Source organism: Malus sylvestris, chromosome 1, assembly GCF_916048215.2.
Source record: "Malus sylvestris chromosome 1, drMalSylv7.2, whole genome shotgun sequence".
Classification (NCBI taxonomy): domain Eukaryota; kingdom Viridiplantae; phylum Streptophyta; class Magnoliopsida; order Rosales; family Rosaceae; genus Malus; species Malus sylvestris.
Window position 1 is genome coordinate 20,343,338 of NC_062260.1, and position 23,228 is coordinate 20,366,565.

General features: G+C 38.1%; 1 protein-coding gene and 2 long non-coding RNA genes across 6 annotated transcripts; 1 reads left to right on the plus strand and 2 right to left on the minus strand.

Moving 5' to 3' along the window:
* Positions 1-1,643: 1,643 nt before the first annotated feature.
* On the minus strand, positions 1,644-10,509 carry LOC126632191 (uncharacterized). 4 transcript variants are annotated; one of them, XM_050302468.1, is made up of 8 exons: positions 10,107-10,509; positions 3,994-4,029; positions 3,499-3,754; positions 3,008-3,247; positions 2,664-2,879; positions 2,452-2,547; positions 2,288-2,368; positions 1,644-2,192 (listed from the first exon to the last, which is right to left on the minus strand). In XM_050302468.1, exons 5-8 carry the CDS (start codon positions 2,841-2,843, stop codon positions 1,749-1,751), a joined length of 801 nt encoding a protein of 266 aa, XP_050158425.1. In that variant the 5' UTR covers positions 2,844-2,879; positions 3,008-3,247; positions 3,499-3,754; positions 3,994-4,029; positions 10,107-10,509; the 3' UTR covers positions 1,644-1,748. The 4 variants fall into 4 exon arrangements, with proteins under 4 accessions (XP_050158425.1, XP_050158439.1, XP_050158438.1 ...); XM_050302482.1 differs by having other exon boundaries at positions 2,452-2,529; positions 10,107-10,507; XM_050302481.1 differs by having other exon boundaries at positions 3,499-4,023; positions 10,213-10,509.
* Positions 10,510-11,724: 1,215 nt separating this feature from the next.
* Positions 11,725-13,621, plus strand: LOC126616290 (uncharacterized). The gene is made up of 2 exons (XR_007621100.1): positions 11,725-12,233; positions 13,321-13,621. It is a non-coding gene; the product is annotated as an uncharacterized LOC126616290 (long non-coding RNA).
* Positions 13,622-13,771: 150 nt separating this feature from the next.
* LOC126616343 (uncharacterized) lies at positions 13,772-14,534 on the minus strand. Its single transcript, XR_007621138.1, has 2 exons — positions 14,367-14,534; positions 13,772-14,117 (listed from the first exon to the last, which is right to left on the minus strand). It is a non-coding gene; the product is annotated as an uncharacterized LOC126616343 (long non-coding RNA).
* Positions 14,535-23,228: the final 8,694 nt, after the last annotated feature.

Sequence of the window (23,228 nt, forward strand, 5' to 3'; positions counted from 1 at the left end):
GGTTGAGAGGTCTTCGATTTGATTCTCGTCAAAGGCGAATTTGAACCACATTATTGCTAATCCATTGTAAGGCTAAACCCACCTCCTCCTCTTTAATGTGAATAATATCGTTTTTTTTAAAATAAAATAAAAAACAATGCAATTTGAACAATGTATCATTTCAACCGTCCCAAACCCTTTATTTATTTATTTTTATCTTTTGGCATAATTAAGAATACTATTTCAATTGTCCCTTATACATTCTTAGGCTTCCTTGTTATATGGTTGTCAACATTTGATTTCGCGATTTAATCCATGTGGAACTATGCTTCAAGCAAGGTTATACATATAAAGAAGCGTCCATGCGTGGAATGTTTTGGTTTAATTAATTTAATGAGCCCACCCAATCCCATTTTGTTTTACAAATTTGGCCAGGAAAATTATTTAACTCTTTTTTCAACAACAATGTACATTTCTTCTTATTACATAATTCGCGTACGTACAAAAATGTTGGAACCCTGCGAAAGACACAATACCTATTTATACACACAAACAAAAAGAAACAAAATGAAAAACAAAAAGAAAAAGACAGAGACAAAAGACCGCCTACAACGTTAGATTAATGACTATATATATGTAAGAAAACTACATATCTTCTTTTAGTGATTATATTATATGATCATGTTTCTCTCATACCGCTTATATTTTGCAAATGAAAAGAACACGCAGATGATAAAAGTCTATAAACTAAACAATATTTATAGTGGCATATGGATAAAGCATACGTATATCTATTAATTAACTTTAAACAACCTATTAATAAAAGTCTTATTTGTCAATTAAAAAAGAGTGAAAAGACAATTTAGTTTTCTATCACAAATAAAATCATGGGTAGTAATATAATTTCACACAAATTAAATTTTGATGTTATTTCAAATCTAACTCACGTTAGTTCAATGACTACTAGTCACTTTACTGTTTAACTTTTTTTTTAAAATTTTTAAATTTACTTATTTTAGATATTGTTGTTTATTTATTAAAATATATTTTGAAAAATAATGACTGTAATCACCCATAGTCCCACTACATGATTTTTTTTTTTTGAATTCTAAAGAGTAATATCACTAGTAAAAAAAACACTTTGCGCGACGTACGTACATTCGTCGCGCAAAGTCAAAAATCATTGTGCAAGGGTTTGCGCCACGTACACTTCGTCGCGCACTAACCGTCGCGCCATGGCCGTGACGCTAGGGTTTGCGCGACGAAAAATAACTTGCGTCACGCAAAGTGGCTTTGCGCGATGCACAACCTACGTCGTGCAAAGTACTTTGCGCGACGCACAACCTACGTCGTGCAAAATACTTTGCGCGACGTACAACGTTCGTCGTGCAAAGTGACTTTGCGCGACGCACTGTCTGCGTTGTGCAAAGTGACTTCGCGTGACGCACGTTGTACATCGTGTAAAGTACGTTTGCGCGACGCACATTGTACGTCGTGCAAGTACTTTTGCGCGAGTCCTACATCGTGCAAAGATACTTTGCGCGACGCACATCCTACGGCGTATGTTGCGCAAACCCTTTTTTTTATTTTTTTTAATTAGTGAAAAATAATTTTTTTAAATTTTTTTTGATAAATATTGTAATTAAATTATAAAGAATAATTAATTAACCAAGCAAAAGTATTTAATTATAAAATATCTGAAAATGTACATACAAGATGTCCGAACAAAAAAGAAAAAACTACAAGTGAACTAGGTTTAATATATCAAGCTACTCGGTATCGACATGGCAAGATGGCTCTGAGGTCAAAGGTGGAGCATGATGAGGTACTGGTAGCGAGATTTGGAGGCCGGACGTTTGTATGGCTTGTACAAGTTCTTGCACCCTCCCGACACAGGTATTCAGCTCATCGACATGGGCCTTCAGTTGAACCTTCTTCGCGCCCTCAGTCCTCAGCTGCATCACTTCCGCCTTCAATGCATCGACCTCTGCTGTGTTCGATCTAGAAGAAGAAGCACCTGTCTCATGAATCCGCACTTTCCCCATACCCCGAACAACCTTGCCACGACGACGACTATAGTTCTGATTCAGGACATCAGTCATGATCTGAAAACCTGCATCCTCAGGTACCATGACGTCCTCAATCAGGGTCTCTGGGGGAAGCTGCGATGCTGCTTCATGGAGAACATCAGTGCTCTTTTCCTCCATAGTAACCTGTAATAATAAAGAAAAAACATATAATGTTTAATAAAAAAATATAAATAATATTTGAACGATTCATACATATAAGAATAATAACATATACTTACATGAAGCTGCTTAGTGGTCTCATTACCAGGTCGAACGTAAACGTCCTTGAACATGTCGATCTCTGGGAACTTAGAACCCTCCTAAAGAAAAAAACATTAAGAAAATTTTATTAATCAATAATAAAAATTAAATTGTAAAAATTTCAAAGTTAATATACTTTTACCTCACGTCGTGCCTCAAGCCTATACAAAAAGGGTTGCGAACCAAAATGGTGGAGAAGTGTCTTTGACTCCCGAGCTTTCTGGCCAGTAATAGAATTCTTTTGTTAAACACACAATGTACATGTTAGTGTGACTATTTGAAATAAATTAATAAAAAATGCTTAAAAAATAACATTTACAATAATAAATTATTATTAAAATATTATATACATACCACAAATTTTGGGTCCGTAAAATGTTTGTAGAGCCACTCCCAATCCTCTGGTCGGTCCTTCAACTCGTCTGGAACATATAGGCGAGCAATCTTTGGATCATCCCATCGCTTAAAATGCTTGTGAAAATTGTTCTTCCATTGTTTGTACCGGGTTGCTAAGGTCTCCTCTAAGTAGACCATGACCTCAGGGGATATGTCCTCAAGATCATAAACTCACTACGAATATGAAAAATAATAAAATAATAGTAACAAATGTAATAATATTAAGATAATATATTTTGGTTTTTAATATTTGTAAACGAAATTAAAAAAAATGATAAAAGGCTAAAAATTAATATACTAACCGACAACTTGTCTCGCACCAATATCTTCGTCTCCTCAGGAATTTTTGCCCAAGACTCCCGCTGAAAAGGACAATTATCTCGAATAACAACACCACAGCTACTAGCAACGCCGCTATGCTGTTGTGAGGTACCCGCTCCACAATGTTGTGGGTCATACACAATCTTGGTCTTGGAGTTGTTCTGACGTACGCCCTGTAACTCCTTCAGCATTCGACTAGGCCCCCTGGTGTTTTTTTTTAGCTGGCCAAAAATACTTAAATGGTAAAAACCCTAAGCTTAAATTTGTACAAAAAATTCGACACAACCTCCTCTAGTAGTATAGCATTTCCCAAAACCTTAAAACAGTAAAATAATAGTAATTCACAACCCGCAACACATTTTCACAATCCAGCAAATTTTCATCATCATAAAAATAAAAGTTTTAAAATGAAAAAAAAAAATACAACGTAGTGAGAATTAGAAAAAACTACCTGGTGGCTGGGAGGACTCACCCTCAACTCTGGATGCCGAGGAAGTCTGACCAGAAGGCTTTGGGTCGTGGTAGCGTCAGTGAGGCCGCCGTGCACTGAGCGACTCAACGGACACTGATGACGTCAATTAGACGGGCACTTGAGACGCTGTAGAAGTAGCCTCAACATTGGGTGTAGGCTCCCCAATCAATGGAGCACTCACGGCTGGAGCAGTAGATGCTGATAATGTGGGAGGCGCATTGGTCACACTCCGACGACGAGTATTCAACTTCGACATCTATAAGTAGGAATGAAATGAATCTTCTCGTTCCGCATTATAATTGGAGAGTGTTAAGTAGGAAAGGTAAACCCTTTCAATGCAATACTTGAAAAAGAAATAACATGAAAATAAAAATAATAATAAAATAAAACTGAAAGAGAGAACAACATGTAGAATTTAGTGCCTGGGGAAAGTAAACAGCTATAGTTCTTCAACATCTATGGTTAGATGGAATGCTTTGATTGCACACATTTTACCTGTAATAGGCCGGCTAGATATATGAAAGACTTATCCTGTAAATAAAATATGATGTTTTAGTAAACCACGCCTAGCGATATTTCGTATCATTGTTCAAATTGAAAGCACAAAGACGGAGTCAAAACATTAAACAAACTACAGCGAACGAAAAGGAAGTTCAACCATACACCAAGGGAAAAAAGGAACTCTTTGCTTATATATATTACCGGTCTTTATCTTAAATTACTTGCAGTGGGAGTCACAATAAACATACATATTAGTTATATTTGGTCTTCAAATAAGCATACAAAACCACCTCTATCCGCATGCAAACTTAAAGCCTCGGATTTTCCTAAATTGTTTCACGAACTTTTGCAACACTCGTACTACTCAAGATCACATGACATATTGTCTGTTTTCAACTAGTGTATCCTCTCTCGGTCATATTGTCTGCTTAAGGAAAATCAAATAGATACGAGTTGCCTGCCTATTATTGGTGTGATTTCAACTGTTTGACATAATTTACATAATTTACATACAAAAATATGGGACCGAAGAGCATGACTGAAAATCAATTGGTCAGCTATAAGAGAAAACGATTATAAATACCCCAAACTATAGAACATAGACCACACAAACTTTAGAACATAGTTATTGAGTTTTGATGTATATTTGCTTGATGAAACAATTACAAGATGAAACATATATATAGGGAAGAAAAAGATCATAAGCCTAATTTTGCCTAACTTACCTATCTTGCTTGACTAACCTAACTTGCCTAACTTTGAACAAGAAACCTAACTTGCCTAACTTTGAACAATAAAGTTGACTAGCCTAATTTCACTAGTCATCCAACACCATTATTCCAACATGTTTATTTCATGCATTTTAACACTCCCCCTCAAGTTGGAGTGTGGATGTCGATGACACCCAACTTGCTAATTAAGACCTCAAATTGTGCCGAGCTTAGTGGTTTGGTGAACAAGTCTGCAGGTTGATTCGAGGTCCGTATGTAAGCTGTTTGCACCATTCCCATTTGAATCTTCTCACGTACTAAGTGACAGTCTATCTCTATATGCTTCGTTCGTTCATGAAACACTGGGTTCGAAGCAATGTGCATGGCAGCTTGATTATCACAAAACATTGTGACTGGTTGTGCATGATTTACTTGCAAGTCCTTCAAAATGTTTCTTAGCCATATAACTTCACAACAAGTAGTAGCCATAGAACGGTATTCTACCTCTGCACTAGAACGAGATATTGTGCTTTGTTTCTTCGTTTTCCAAGATATCGGTGCTTATCCAAGGAAGATACAATAACCGGTTATTGACCTTCTAGTGTCTTTACACCGAGCCCAATCAGCATCACAAAAAGCTTGTAATTGTAGTGAACCTGTAGAAGGCAAAAGAATTCCCTGTCCAGGAGATTGTTTGATGTACCTGAGAACCTTATGCACCGCTTCAAGGTGTGGTTGTCGTGGCTTGTCCATGAATTGGCTCAACATATTAACCACATAAGTCAGGTCAGGCCGCGTGATGGTTAAGTAAATCAGCCTCCCTACAAGTCGCCTGTATGAAGAAGGATCATGTAGGAGCGTCCCATCAGTTTGTGTAAGGGACAGGTTTGGTTCCATTGGTAATCGTGAGGGCTTCGCACCAAGGAACCCAGCATCTTCTAGTATCTCCAATGCATATTTGCGTTGGCACAAGGCAATCCCTTGTTTAGATCTTGCAACTTCTATCCCCAAAAAGTATTTGAGTTTTCCCAAATCCTTTAGTTTAAAATGTTGGGAAAGGAAGAGTTTAGTCTCTTCAATTTCTCTCAAATTGTTACCTGCAAGTATCACGTCATCAACATACACAAGTAATGCTATGAAACTGCCTTGACGGTTTCGGACGAACAATGAGTAATTCGACCATGATTGATGAAAACCAGCAGTCTTGAGAGCACTAGACAACTTGATAAACCATTGTCTCGAGGCCTGTTTTAAACCATAAATGGATTTGTGTAATTTGCATACTCGTGTCTCCCCATTTCGTCCGAACCCAGGAGGCAGGGACATATAAACCTCCTCGTATAAGTCACCATGCAAAAATGCGTTGTTCACATCAAGTTGATGAAGATGCCAGCCTCGTATGGAGGCAATACTCAGGAGGACGCGGACGGTGGTGAGCTTGGCAACTGGAGCAAAAGTTTCCCGATAATCAAGCCCCTCAATTTGACTGTAGCCTTTAGCAACGAGATGAGCTTTGTAGCGTTCAACACTGCCGTCAGGTTTAAGCTTCACCTTATAGATCCATTTGCAACCGATGGGATGTTTGTGAGGTGGTAAGGGCACAAGAGTCCAAGTGCGATTGTCATGAAGGGCAACAATCTCTTTTTGCATGGCGTCACGCCATTTTGGATCATGAACAGCCTGCGAAAAACTGGTGGGTTCTTTGATAATGGTGAGGGTGGTGAGAAAGGTTTTGTGAGTGGGGGATACATGGTCATAAGATAAATAACAAGATATGGGGTGAGATGTACCTGATGACTGGACCATGCTTGTGGAAGATGTGGGAGCAACACGGGAAGGGAGAGCCACCTCAACATGAAAGTCCTGCAAAAATGTGGAAGTTTTGGTCGGTCGAGTGCTACGACGGAGTGGAGGTGGGTGGTCTGGTGATGGAGTGGTTGGAGGTGGGGAAGAGTGTAGGGTATGTGAAGGTGGTGATAAGGTATCTGGTGGTGGAGTTGTAGTAGGTAAAGGAGATGAGAGTGGTGTGATGTTGGCAAGTGTGGGAGAGGTGATGTTTATTTCTTCGGGTGCAAGGCTTGATGGCGACTCAATGGAAGAGGTCAAGTCAAACGTGATGGGTGAGGGTGTAATGTTTGATGGAGATGGGGCAGCGGAAGTGGTATGATTTTGGAATGGAAAATGATCTTCAAAAAAAAAAACATCCCTAGAAACAAAAGTCTTATTGTGTTTTATATCAAACAATTTATAACCCTTTTGACCATAAGGATACCCAAGAAAAATGCATTGGATTGCACGAGGGTCGAATTTAGAGGGCCTTTGGGCGTGTGTAGAAGCAAAACATAAACTACCGAAAACCTTTAAATGGGAATAGTTAGGTGCTTTGTGAAACAGTTTTTCGTAAGGTGTTTTACCTTGGAGAAGTGGAGTGGGTGTTCTATTGATGAGGTAGGCTGAGGTTAAGATTGCATCCCCCCAAAAACGTTTTGGCAAACAAGCTTGAAAGAGCAAAGCCCGAGCAACATTGAGCAAATGCCGGTGTTTACGTTCGGCAACACCATTTTGTTGTGGTGTGTTGACACAACTAGATTGATGTATGATGCCTTTGAGAGCATAAAATTGCTCAAGCTTAAACTCAGGGCCATTGTCACTTCGTATGATTTGAACTTTGGTATTGAATTGAGTCTCAATCATTTGAATGAATCCGACTAAAATGTCTTTTGTGTCAGATTTATGTTTCATCAAATAAACCCAAGTGCTTCTAGTGTAGTCATCTACGATGGTAAGGAAATACTTGGCACCTGAAATAGAAGCAACTTGATAACCACCCCAAATATCAATATGCAATAATTCAAAACATGATTTGGTAGAAATAGAGCTCAAAGGGAAGGGTGATCTTGTTTGTTTGGCCAATGGGCAGATTAAACATTTTTCCAAATCACAAGCCTTATTGTTAAATAAAGGTAATAACGAAGTGGCTTTATGAGATGGGTGTCCTAGGCGTTGGTGCCAAAGCTTTGGTGAGACGGTTTGAATATTATTGCATGTTCCTTTCTTTGATGGGTCGAGGTAGTAAAGTCCATCCCTTTCAGTTCCTGTCCCAATCATCTTCCCCGAGCGAAGGTCCTGAATGACACAAAATTGGGTGAAGAAAATGGTGACATATAAGGAATCATAGGCTAGTTTACTGATAGATATTAAATTCAACCTAAAGAACGGCACACATAGGACATTTTCAAGGATAAGATTATGAGAGAAAACAACTTGTCCAATGTGAGTGACTTTGGCAACGGAACCATTTGGCAGTTCAACTGTATGATTTTCAACAGCTCGTGAGTGTGTAAGGAGACTAGGACTGCAAACTATGTGATCCGTGGCACCACTGTCCAGGATCCAAATGCTTTTGGTTCCTTTACATGAAAAAGAGAAGGCTTTACCTGAAAGTTCTTCATGACTATGAGGATTACTGACTTGATTGGCAAATGATGATTTGTTCTTGTTCAACATCTGAAGGATTTGCTTGCAGTCCTCCTGAGAGAACGGGAAATTAGGCACTGTCTCTTGCTTGTTACTTTGTGAAACTTGATTCCCCTTTGAAGAAAAGAGACGATTGGATTCGGTCTTTGTGGCTGCTTTCCGTTTTCGACAGAAATCGAAGGTGTGGCCTTTCCATCCGCAAAAAGTGCACTTGAGATGTGCACGACAATTTTTGGTGATGTGATTGGTTTTATTGCACTTTCCACATCGCATCTCCTTGTCTTCAGGTGTAGGTTCTCGCGAGAGATTCTTCACTGCAAAGACAACAGTTTCTAGTTGTGTGATTTTCCCATTGGAAACCTCTGCCTGGCGTTCATGTCGAAGGACCAACGCATATGCCTTGTTCACCGTAGGCAGTGGTTCGAGAAGAAGAGTATTGCTTCGAACCGTAGCATACGATTCGTTCAGTCCCATAAGGAACTTCATGGTTTTCTGAGTTTCAACATATGAGTTCATCTCATTCTTTGTTCCACAACTGCATGCTGGAATGGAACACAAAGTATCACGTTCATCCCATAAACTTTTAAGTTTAGTAAAGTAAGAACTTACACTCATATTGCTTTGGACGCAATCATGGATCTCATTCTCAACATGGAACAGCTGAACTACATTCACATGTGAGAACCTCTCCTGCAGATCGGTCCACATTTGTCAAGCATCCTTGTAGTTGATGACACTCCCTGAAATCTCCTTTGACATGGAGCCTAGTAGCCATGTCTTGACCAAGTTGTTGCAGCGATTCCATTGCTGCAGCTCCTCAAAATTATCCTTACTTGGTTTGTTGATCGTCCCATCAACAAAACCAAGTTTGTTCTTGACCATTAAGGCCATACTCATGGATTGAACCCATGTGTTGTAGTTGTCTTCCACCAATGGTTGTGGTACGAGGATTGCACCAGGTTGATCCGAGTGGTGGAGATAGAGCGGGTGGTTGGGATTTTCCCATTTTGAATGAGAGGCCATGCCTAGAATGGTTGATCTCGTGGCTGCTTTAGAGCTGTGTTTTGTGGTTTTTCCCAGATCACAGCTCTGATACCATATTGAGTTTTGATGTATATTTGCTTGATGAAACAATTACAAGATGAAACATATATATAGGGAAGAAAAAGATCATAAGCCTAATTTTGCCTAACTTACCTATCTTGCTTGACTAACCTAACTTGCCTAACTTTGAACAAGAAACCTAACTTGCCTAACTTTGAACAATAAAGTTGACTAGCCTAATTTCACTAGTCATCCAACACCATTATTCCAACATGTTTATTTCATGCATTTTAACAGTAACATCTCAACCTCAGAACTTCCTCTCTGGACAGAGTTCAGAGTGGTTTGACTCATACTCAGAGCAAAAAGTAGTTCGGAACAAAACACGACACAAGTGTAGACATAGAAACAAGGAGATGAACTCCAAACAGGAAACAAGGACAAGAATATATCACAGCTTCACTCGTTGCAACGTACGGGAACCACATCTATCCCTATTAAAGGTGGCCCAACGTGGCTTAATACTTAATGCCATCAAATTAAATACATGGAATACAAAGGTGTTAAAGAAACAAAATTTATCTTGTAAACTATACCTAAATATGTAGGACTATAAGCTATTAATTAACATAGATGTGGTAATCAAGTTAATAAGCTAGAGAGAATACCACTAAATAAAAGAACAGAAAAACACAAAACCACCTTTCTCCAATAAGTAGTTTTAATAGACATAATCAAGCCATCTTATTCACATCGGATTAAAGAACTTGCAATGATCATAATCACCATGAAGCCAATGCCAGCAATCTCCATAAAAATTTGTAGAAAACTGAAATGGTATTATGTGTTTATGTAAAGGATACTAATCATACTCACCTTGGGGTTTAAAGTTAAATACAGGAGGAAGAAATGCAGCAATTTGGTAACAGATAAATTTGTGACAAAAACCCTAAATAACAAAAACCCATCGAAAATCAGAAACCCTTTCCTTGATTTTGGGACTTGATTCGCGTCGGCTTCGAGATTCCCGTGGCGGCCTGTTGTTTGGGTTCAAGGTCTGGGTTCGACAACCCAAGAGGAAAGACAGGATTTGGGGTTAACGGGGAAAGAAATAGGGAAAGAAAGAGAGGGGGATTTGGGGTCTAAGGGGAAAAAAAAGGGAGGGTTCAAGGTCTGGGGTCTACGGGGAAAATTGAAAAAAGAGCTTGAAGGTTCAGCTTTTTTTAATAACTCCAAAACTGGGAAGGACAAGTTCTTGGGAGGGATGGTTCAATTATTTTGTCAAAAGTTGGAAAATTGAAAAAAAAACGCCCATTTTTCACTATTGGACCGCCAAATTTATCACAACTCGCGCAACGTAGTTATACAATTTGACGTCGCGCGAAGTGATTTTGCACGACGTACACATAAAGGGGTCGCGCAAAGTATTTTTTCAAAAAAAAAAATTATTATAAAAATTACTGAAAATGTGATTTTCCTCATTTCAAAATTAATTTTTTTTAAATAAACCCCACAAAAATATATTTTGCTAACAAAAACCCACAATAATTTTTTCTATATATATATCATTCAATTTCTTAAGTGTTATAAGTACAAAATAAATAAATTAAAATCTACTTTGTAAATATATATACCATTGAACTTGATGGGATACGCATTGTATGAAACTAGTTTCAGTGATCCAACCGTCAAACTTGTCTGTATATGCTTCGAGATCGCATACACCAAAAATTGCAAAAAAAAAAAAACATTCAGAGATTAAGTAACGGGACAAAACATTTCAACGGATATAAACGAAAAATCACGATTTAACGGTTAATTTAACTTCGATTTTGATGAATTTTTATAGCCACACTCTTAAACCCTATATGAATACAATCAACTAATTCGATCGTCAATTTAAAACATTGACACAAGTGGATACCACAAAATCTTATGTTATACTTAATGAAAGTATAAATAAACTTCAAGTGTTAGTGAATCTAATGTTTTGATGGGATACGCATTGTACGAAACTAGTTTCAACGATCAAACCGTCAAACTTGTTTGTATATGCTTCGAGATCGTATACGCCAAAAATCGTAAAAAAAAAAAACATTCAGAGATCAAGTACGGGACAAAATATTTCGACGGCTATAAATGAAAAATCACGATTTAACGGTTAATTTAACCCCGATTTTGATGATTTTTTACAACTACACTCTTTAACCCTATATGAATACAATGAACTAATTTGATCGTCAATTTCAAATATTTACACAAGTGGATACCACAAAAGAAAAAGGCAATGCAAGAACCCCAAAAGAAAAGCAAAAGGGGACAAAAAAAAATAAAAAACAAAAAGAAGACTTTGCGCGACGTAGGTACGCATACGTCGCGCAAAACATCTTTGCACGACGCAATTATACCTACGTCTCGCAAAGTCTTCTTTATTTTTAATTTTTTACTTTTTTATTATATGGAGATTAAATCTCTACCTTTCATTTCTACCACTGACTCTCGCCTCATTTCTCGACTTTTCCAGGATCCATCATTCTCTCTTAAGATGGATCCATCATTTCTTAAGATGGACTCTCGCCTGCCACCGCTTCCTTAGCGCCTACTCCACCGCTCACTCATCTTCTCGTTGAAGCTACGGTGGTATTTATCGGTGCTACCACTACGGTGCCACAACTCGATCCTGACTATCAGGTCAACTCGCCCGTTCGACGACACCGGTTACCTGGGCTACGACCCCCGACTCTTCTCCCAGAGATTCAAATCCTTCGTCGACTCCTAGTCGCTCAAGGACTCTGCCACTGATTCCCCAATATTCCACGGCTCCGCCGTAGACGACGCTTTCGCTACTCAGTTGGCGTCGGATGCCTTCTCTCCTTCCTCTATCTACGACAAATCGAACAACCAGGGCTTGGATGGAGGGTTTGGCAGGTCCGACGATCCGATTTTTCCGCCTCCGTCGGCGATGCTGCCTGAGGAAGGCTTCGCTCTTGGAGGATGGAGGAGGTAGAGTCTCGAATTCTGATTGTTTTCAATTAGACCGATAGTTCTGTATAGTAATTAAATTTGGACTCTTTTGTGCAATTTAGTTGAAAGTTGTTGGTTTTGATTTGGCTTGATCTTTTTGTTGCTGAGAAATTGAGTGGAAGTTGTTGTTTTGATTTCAGTAACTTTCAAGAATTGCATGTTTTGATTGAGGTGGTGTTGAGAGCATCTATGGAAACAGTGGAAGGGAAAAAAATTAGGGTTTTGAAAGTGTCGTTAGACATCGCTCTGGGATACCATAAAAGATTGCTTAGATGAGATTATGAGTTGCATAAAATTGCTCGATACTGAGTAGTGTGATTTGTATTTCCTTTTATAGATTTACATGATTGAATTGTATACAAGTAAAACTCTAGACAAAAACAAGAGATATATAAACCAAAGAGATAAATTATAAACAACAAATAAATGAAACTGTTATATCAAGAAGATATTTGAGTTGAGTTGGACTGTGAAGAAGTAGTTGCAATAGAAGGCGACAAGCCATTTGTTACGGGATTTGAATTTGGTGCTTTATCAATATGCAGGACCAAAATTGTTTCAAATGCATGCCTTCTTTATGTATTCGAATTTTATTTTAGCTGAAAGCCATTGATGATGAGAAGGATAGAGTTGCAGTCATATATGACAAGGAGTTGATTAGGAATCTAGCTAGGGTTGAATGCCATAGAGAACATAAGTTGGTTTGCTACGTTTAACGCGATTGAAAACGGGATTCGCGATGATGAAATTATTGTTTCGGTACCTAATTAGCAGATTGACAGTGTCATTTGGATACATCCTTGGTGATTAATTGATCAGTTTGTCCTTCTAGTTTGTTTTTCTCCGAACTCTATGTTTCCTCTTTATGTTTGATTAGTTGCCAAAAACTATTAACGTTTGAAACACCTTATGTATTCCTATCAATGCATGAAGCTGATTGATCTAGTTGAATTGCATGTGTGGTGATCAGTAATTTTCAAGAATTGCATGTGCGCCGATTGTTCGTATAAGAATGTGGAGTTGAATTTGAATCGAAAAAAGACTCATGATTGTTGTCAATTTGCAGGTGTGCAATGTGATCTCCCATTTGAGTTTCAGGTTCTGGATATTGCACTAGAAGTTGTCTGTACATACTTGACTTCAAGTGTGGCATACCTTGAGAAAGAATCCTACCCTGTTTTAGATGAACTGGCCAGAAATGTGGCAGCGCTTAATCTATCTAGAGAGTAGAGATTAGTGTAAACTCTCGTGTTCTAAACTACCTGATTCATATAATGCAAATGTTACTTTTATCTTCTTTGCGATTGAGTGTTATTGTAAAAAAAGTATAACAGTTTGAAGGTTACTTTAAGTATGTTTGTGTAAAACCTGCATATCTTTCCAGTTACAGATTATATTAAAAACCTGAAGCTACGTTGCAGCGTTTAGTAATCAAGTTTTAATAAGGAAAATAGCCGCATTCAGCGGATATAGTGATGCAGATACATAATGCCGAAAGAGCATGAAGTGAGAAATGATTACTGAGAATATACAGACTGAAATTTATTGATTTGGAATAAATAATGGATAATGCTGAAGATTGAAAAGAACTAATGGAACATGTTCTGCTAACTCCACAAATGAAATCGTATGATGAAAGATGGCGTACAAGTAACAGCAGCGCCACCTACAAAGTTACAATTTATCTTCCATGTTGAACTACAGGCTCGATCCGTCAGAGAAAATATTGCTGGTAGGAAGTGCTTTTGCCAGAATGCCATCGTCTTTCCATCTTCCAGATTGACCTAAGTAGTTTTTCTCTCTTTTCTTCTACCATCTCTCGTGTTACTTCAAACGATCGGGCTTTTGTCGTGCAAAACTTGGCTGAATGGTGCATAATTGATGATGTGCGGTCCAAAAAATATCACAAACCAGAAACATGGATAGGCAAGCATCAGTTGCAGAACTATGAAACTCATACATAAAAGATTAAAAAGGTAGGAGAGGCCACGAGACTTTGGGGGAATGAGGCTTTGTTGTGAAGTTTCATACACAAATGCGATTCTTTGCTACAATTTTCTTTTATCAAAAACAAGATGAAGGAAAGGAAGATAATGAGAACAATTAGATTACCTGAAGAAGCATGGAGGGAGCTGCAGCAGGTTCAGAAATGACATGGCTTCTAGTTTTTCTTCCATTTAATGTAGCAACTGATGGGCTGTTTGCAGTTGTGTGCTCTCAAGATAGAGCCTGGATTTTCCTCTATAAAATTTACTCGATTAGCACTAGGAAAGCCGTAAATGTAACCATTTGTATCGATCCACAAACCTTGAATTTTTCCCTAAAATCATATCAATGTAAGGGATGTCAGTACTTTAGTGCCAAATCTGCAAATGCCCTTCTCAAGCCTATTTTGAACGATGTGAGCTATTAAAATGCAAATTTTAAACTGAAGCAACAAAACGAAACTTCTAATAATATAACCATACGAGCTAATCAACAAAGGACAGAAACAAGAAAAGCAAACAACATTATTAGATGGCAGACATCACGCATGTGGTAATCACTAAGATGTGTGCTATTTAAAGCATTCGGAAATTTTATAAGACAACACTAACAAAATTCACTTTGTTTTGGCTGAACACTTAACTATTGAAGGGCCTGTGGTAAATACAAAAAGATATTCACTAAGCTCCCAATCAAACTAAACAAAAGCAAGAACAGAAGCATACATTTCCATTGAGTCCTTGAAATTCTGGGGAGTTGATTATCGCCAATGCAGGAGCTAGGTAAACAAATGACGGGCCCTGTATCACATGAATTCTTACAGTCACTCCCGAAACAAAAAGCACTATGGAGACAACATTTGCAATATCCTCCTACATACTCTAAATCCAGTCAGTTCAAACTATCCAACACTGTACCCTCCAGTAAACAAAAGCATAACATAAAATAAATATATGTGCATAACGACTCACATAAGTACCACCCATTGCCGGCACTATGACAAGTGGAATTAGAATTATCAAACCCAACATGGAAAGATAATGCTGAAACCCGTAGAGACCAATGGGAACTGCAACATTGTACCAACAAACACAAACCATATCAATCACAAAAAATTGACTTTACAAAAGCAAAATCGATTACATTTACAATGCATAATCAAGACAAAAAAACAAGTAAACCGCCGAACAATCACAAACAAACATAATACATTTTGAATTATAAAAAAATCCAAATCAAATGTATTGAATGCCAAAAAAAAAAAAAAAACAAATCACATCTAGAAATACCTGATCAAAGAATGGAGACGATTAGACGATTTGTTGGGAATATTAAAGTTGGGTAGATGAGAAGCGGTGTTAAACCCTTATCCCCCTGCTTTTTCCTTTACAAGTTTATATTAATCCTCATCCAAACTACAATAATAACTCTCGCTATCCTCACTACTATCATTTCTGGATTCCTATTCGTCTTCATATTTATTTTCCTCTTCCGGTGCCTTGTATTGAGGCAGATCACCAAGATCAATTGATATTTCAAATTCGGGAACTCCAGGTACGTCAAACGGTTCTTGGACAATATTAGTATCCCGGAGTGTTTCTTCACCAATTTCTATCGAAGATGATAACTGTTGGTCAGCGACATTGTCACCATTGTCATCATGATCTACTTCTGGAATATCATATAGCCCTCTTCGATCAATCTTCTGAACAACTTTCGAACCATTGCCGGCTTTAGGGTCGTCTAGATAGAATATTTGTTTTGCCATTGTTGCCAAAATGTATGGGTCTTCATCGTACCAACGTCTCATAGTGTTTACTGATAGTAAACCATGGTCTCGCTTAACACTCATTAGGTTATGTGGGTTTGTATCAAACCAAACACACTTAAACAATATCACTTGACACCTATCTTTGTAAAGCAATTGTACTACATTAGTTAGTTTGCCATAAAAATCAATGTCTTCACTGTCGCCCTCACCTGGGACATGGACACCACTGTTTTGAGTAGACAACTTATCATCACGTGTTGCCCCCAAGAACTTGATCCCATTGACATGACAACCCGAGAACAATTCAACTTGCAGCGGTCCTCTCGCCAAGTTATATAATTCTTCATCGTAAGAAGGTGAATTCAATTCCTTCAATTTGTTCATCTAATATAACATATACAAAAAGTTAACCTGTTAGTGTAACCAAATTTAAAGACGGGCATGAACAAGTTGGAAAATATGCTCAATTCAAACCACATACAACTTACATGTGCGTGAAACCACGAAGGAAACAAGTCACGGTGCTTCTTGGCATATAAATGTGAAGGATGTTCCCGCTTCATCAATTGTTCATGCTCTTCAAGGTATGGCAAAGCATCATCACAATTGTTGAGTATGAACCAATGCGCTACCTCCATGTCTTTTTTGGTAAACGATTCACCTTTTACAGGATCGCCGAATGGTTGCGCAATTTGGGCAAAAACAGACAGTTTCTCTTTTCTAACACCACCGTCATTATTGCGTTGAGGACGATTGAAAGCTATCTCAACATCTTCAAGATACATTGCACAAAAAGTAAGTGACTTATATGCGACCCATGCCTCCACAAGTGATCCTTCAGGCTTTGCATTGTTTCGAACACACTTTTTCAACTCACCAATATATCTGCACAAGTAAAAGGTATGCTACAAATTATTCAAAGCGTTCGTTGATCATGAATATGTTATATATATATATAGACGCTTAATTAAGTACCTTTCTATTGGATACATCCATCGACAGTTCACTGGTCCGGCAAGCAATGCCTCATCTAGCAAGTGAATCATCACGTGAATCATACTTGTAAAGAAAGCTGGGGGGAATATCTATTCGAACTTGCATAAAACGTTCACAATGTCGTCCTGCAATTTTTTAACATCTAACTTCCGCAAACACCTTGCAGTCAACTGCGAAAAAAATCTCGACAACAACACGATTGGTTTAACCACATCTAGAGGCAATAAGTGTCGAATACCAACCGGAAGAAGGCGGTGGAGTATCACATGACAGTCATGACTCTTTATGTTTGAAAATTTACACCCCTTCACGTTCACGCAACGCGATATATTGGAAGCATACCCATCTAGAAACTTTACAGAAGAAATAAAGTTGAAAAACTCTTTCTTCCCATTCGGCTTAACTGTAAAAAAGGGATGGCCTTTCTTTAATGTACCACCGACATTCTTCATCCACAAGGATGACCTAATGCCTATTCGTTCCAAATTGGGGCAAGCTTCCATCGTGTCTTTTGTTTTTCTTTCAATGTCTAGAATTGTCCCGACCAAAGTATCAAACACATTTTTCTCAATATGCATAACATCGAGGTTGTGTCTCAATTTTAACTTTGACCAGTACGGGAGCTTAAATAACATACTCTTGTGCGTCCAGTTCAGATGTATGGTTGGTCTGGGGTTACTGACCCCTTTGCTGAAATTACCAAATTCTAAACGGTTTAACTGATCCAAAATCTCATATCCGGACCATTCTCTTGGTCTTAGCTGAGTCTCTTTTGTGTCGTGGAAGGCTTTATCATTATAACGCCACTCGTTGTCCCAAGGGAGCCATCTACGATGACCAAGATAACAAACTTTTCTTGCATGCCAAGATGATGTTACATTCTCTTTGCATATTGGACATGCCAAATAACCCTTAGTCATCCACCCAGAAACCATTGCATATGCTGGAAAATCATTTACTATCCACATCACTGCCGCTTGCATGGTGAACATCTGCCCAATATATTTATCGTATGTACGAACACCGTTTTCCCATAAATCTTTTAGCTCATCAACCAACGGCAGTAAATAAACATCAATGGACTTTCCTGGATCTTCGGCAATTATTAGAGTCAACATCATGTATTCTTTTTTCATGCACTTCCAAGGTGGCAGATTATAAGGAAACATGACGACCGGCCAAGTGCTGTGCATTTGGTTTAAAACCCCGAACGGATTAAATCCATCGGTGGCAAGTCCCAATCTAACATTGCGCGGGTCAGCTGCAAAATTAGGGTATATCTGATCGAATTCTTTCCATGCCTCTCCATCTACAGGATGCCTCATAACATCATCATTTACTCGTCTTTCTTTATGCCATCTCATGTCGGTTGCGGTATGCATCGACATGTACAATCGCTGCAACCTAGGCTTCAATGGAAGATAACACATTACTTTTTGTGGAATCTTGGTCTTTCTATTCTGTGATGTCATTTTAAACCTCGGCTTATTGCAGACATGGCATTTATCCAACTGTTTGTTCTCCTTATAGAACAATATACAATTATTTACACATGCGTGAATTTTTTCATACCCAAATCCGAGACCCTTCAACACTTTTTGGGCACTTTTATGATCTTCAGGTAAACAATTCTCCATTGGAAGCATCCTCTTGATAACTCCCAAAAAGTAATCAAAACACTTGTTTGACAAACGAAACTTGATTTTGCCATGCATCAACTCCACAATTGCTGTGAGCACCGAAAAGTTCTCACAACCCGGATATAATTCTTGCTTGGCATTTTTCAATAGTTTTTCATAGTTTTTGAATGCCTCACTATCCATGGTTGGACGACCGTCATCTCCCCCTTCCTGATTGGTGTTGCTCGAGGCGTATGGATAAACGTCATTTAGAATATTCATAACTTGTTCATTAGGATCCACATTAGATTCAACAGTCTCAACTCGTGTCACGTATGAAGATGAAGCTTGCTCTAATCGTTCTCCATGATGATACCAAGTAGTATAGGTCTCAATCATCCCATTTCTTACTAAATGAAATCGAACATTCTCGAATGTCTCCCACATTGAGTTGTTACACCTCCTACACAGACATCGAACATGAGTTGAACCTAGGTTGTTGTGTCTACTTGCACTTTCAACGAACTCATCTATTCCATCCAAATACTCAACAACACATCTATTATGATTATGTATCCACCATCTGTCCATTTTGTCTGGAATCCCAATAAAAGTACAAGAATTACAACAACTTCAACTATTGTCTTGTCACCTTATTTGTCCGATAAGGACCCTATCTCATTCAGGAATGCACAGTTATTACTTCGTACAACACAAAACAATTTTGTTAAATTTCAAAGGGTACGAAGTTAAGTAGTATTAACTTCGTACAACACAAAACAATTTTGTACGTGATGTACAAAAATATGTGCATACAAATAAACTAAATCAGAATAATTACTAAAACTAAATAAAATATATAAAATTCATAAAAATTAATTTAGCGAAGAAAATAAAGTGATTTATGTACACTGTGACATCTCAAATGTAGTTAAATTTCTCTTATACTTCATTTTCATTGTAATATAAAGTGATTTATGCACCCTTTATTGCACTTTACGCATTTACACAAGAGAATCTGAAAATGACCATTGCAACTAAAAATATAAAGACCCAAAGAGGTCAGGTTTCAGTCAATAATCCACCATCTCAAACTTGGTATCGTCGGTAGGAACTTTTGGCATCTACAAGCAACTGGGTCTTGCAGCCAAATAGTCCAAATGGTTCATTCATTTTATAATCCTTCTAAAGTTACAAACTAAAAGTGCTTATTCATCATTATAATCAATCAGATAAACATTCAGCTAATTAAAAAAAAACGAATTGTAGTTGGTTTGATAAGTTGTGTCCTAAAATTAGAAAAGTTCCCCAAGTGGTTTGACTGAGAGAGTGTGAATCAGTTACCTGTATAATGCAATTGGTTGGCCTAAAAGGGGAAGATATTGCTTTGACATGCTGTCCTAGTAGCACAAACATAACGAGAAAACATCTTAGACTTCATTTTCATTGTACTGTAAAGCTGCAACAAATAACAAGCATTTATGGGTCCTTGTGATGAACATTACCAAAGCAGTGTAAGAGTGTGCTAATTAACATGGGCAATAAAAGTCGAAAATGAAAACCCAATTTACTGTAAAAACTAAAATGTATGTTACCGTGGTAAAATCTGGTTATTATAAACAAGTTGGTCTACATAAAAGAATATCCTTAACCGGACTGTTTCCAAGATGAACACTGTGAGAGTTCTACTATATGTGGCTGTTAATCATGAATGGCCCTTGTTCCAAATGGATGTGAAGAATGCTTTTCTTCATGGTGACCTCGAAGAAGAGGTATACATGAGATTACCACCAGGACATCCTCAAGAGAATGAACCTAATATGGTCTGCAAACTTCACAAAGCCATATATGGACTCAAGCAATCTCCTCGTGCATGGTACTCCAAACTGAGCTCAGCTTTGCAAGCTACATGATTCAAAAGAAGCCATGCTGATTCTTCCTTATTTGTTCGAATTGGTTCAGGTAGTAAACTCATGGTACTTATATATGTTGATGATTTGATCATTATAGGAGACTAAATTGATGAACTTAATGATGTCAAGCAATCTTTTCACCACAATCTCTTCACCACAAATTTGCAATCAAAGATTTGGGAGTTCTCAAATATTTTCTTGGGATTGAGATGGCTACTTTTAATAAGGGTCTGTTTTTAAATCAAAGAAAATATGTGTCGGATCTTCTCGATGAGGCAAAAATGATGAACTCCAAACCTGCTCGTACTCCTCTAGTCAGCAAGCTCAAGTTAGATGTTGAATGAGAACCTTTAACTGATCTCAGCACCTATCAAAGATTAGCTGGGAAACTCATTTATCTTACTATTACGAGACTAGACATTGCTTATGTAGTGAATCTCATTAGTTAGTTCATGCATTCTCTTACCTTAATTCATTGGGAAATTGTCAAAAGACTTCTCAGGTACCTCAAATGCTTTGTGGGAAAAGCATTCTCATGAAGAAAAATGATTCAACTCACATTATGGGCTACACCGATGTTAATTGGGGAGGTAATGCCCTTGATCACAAATCTACCACAGGCTTTTGCAGCTTCGTTAGGGGCAACCTTGTTATATGGAAGAGCAAGAAGCAAGCTGTGATAGCTAGGTTAAGTGCCGAAGCTAAGTACCGTGCGATGGCATCCACTGCTTGTGAGCTTATTTGGTTAAAAAGTCTCCTTGTAGACCTTGGTTTTTTTAAGCACTCAATTGATGTATTTGCACTGTGATAACCAAGCTGCCATGCACATCGCATCAAATCCTGTGTTTCACGAAAGAACAAAACACATTGAAGTGGATTGCCACTACATCCGTGCCCAAGTTCAAGCCAAAGTGATCAAAACTATCTTTACTCGAAGTAATGACCAACTGGTAGATATTTTCACAAAAACCCTAGAGTCTACTCAGTTTCAAAGGTTACTTTGCAAGCTTAGATCAACCAACCCTCTTGATCCAGCTTGAGGGGGCGTGTTGAAAGAAGTCGTCAATGGTCAAGGTACAAGTTGCATCTGCAACTTCATCTACTCACATGTGAGTTGCAGTCGCCACTGTGCATCCTTGTGTCATTTGGTGAATGAGATAAAGCTGCATTTGCAGCTTCATCCTTCCCATATTGTGTTGTAGCTGCTCCATGCTTCTTTCTATATAGTTTTGGTATTCATGATTTACCTTGAAACTTGTATCTAGTTTAGTTGGTTTAACTAGTGGCCCATATTAGTGGCTTATAGTTGTCTTTTGTCTTTAGCTACTAGGTTTGCTCGGTCTCTCTATATAGAGCCCTCACTTGTAATTGTTACACATGAATGAATATACAAACAACCATTTTGAACTAGAAATCAACAAGTTGGAAGCACTTTATTTTGTCACTGACGATGTATCGTTTACAAAGCATTACTGAATGCACATAACGGTTTATTTTTCTTACATAATTCAATAAATTTTTCTTGTAGCAATTGATATAGGAATTACACATATCAGATTATAAGATAACTCTAATCATATAAAATAATACTGGTATGAGAAGAGTAAGAAGCAACAAATTAAATTGGAAAAGAAGGGGAATTACAAAATAATGTCACGAGGTCGAGATACCCAAGTAGTATAAGCCAAAAGTATTTGCTTACAAGAAAGAGCTTGCTCAAAATAGACCGGAAGTAAAAGAGAGACGGGTTGGCCAGTTCACCACCGACAAAATTCATCTCAAGATAGATATGTCGAATACTACAATATTCCTAGTCACGTTTTAACATCTCACTTAATTTGAAATAATCTTTGACACGATGAGCTAAGAAACCTCGATTGTTACTATCATCAGGATGGTTATCGTTGATTCCTAGTGTTTGGTATGGGTGGATGTCGAGTTACGACTTGTCAAGCTCGACATATGTGATATCCATGTTCCAATAGTTTGAGGAAAGTGCTGGAAAGTAATTTGTAGTTGAGCAAATTAGGCGGTCATGTTTTATTTTCAGGGTTATATTTTTATTATAGTCTTTCGGAGGAACATAGTAGTAAGGATATAGGTTTTCTTATCCTTCGTTATTTTTTATTTTAGGGCAAATATCCTTGTGAATTTGGATTGGGAGCTTTCCTTGTTCAACTAGGATTGACTTGTTTACTGTTATTTAAATATTAATAACATAAATAAGAAAACGTGGAGAGTAAACGGCAAAGTAGGTCTAAACCCTAACCTAACCTTTTTCGCTTCCTCCTCACAGAAAAAATTTTCCCCAATCGGTTAATCTTCAAAGAAACTCCGCCTATGTCTTACATGGCCGGTCCCAAGCCCGGATAAAGGAGGAGGGGGAGAGCGTCAGGTAGTCGACAGCCGGCACTCCATGATCACGTCGAATCCTTATGAAAATGAATCCAGAACAAAATCGCGCTAAAGCTAGGGCGTCACCCGTAAGTGGCGCGCTGTGTGGCCCGAGCACAGTGATAAGTGAGCAAGGGTCGCTGTATCTCCATCGGCACCCGGATGCAGTGTTAAATGAGCAAGGGGGTCATAGAAACTTCTTTTCGAACGACTCCACTCAAAGTTGTTTGGGAGCATATGCTCCTATCAACTTTACCCGTGACACACAAAAGAAGTACTTTGATCCTATTAGACG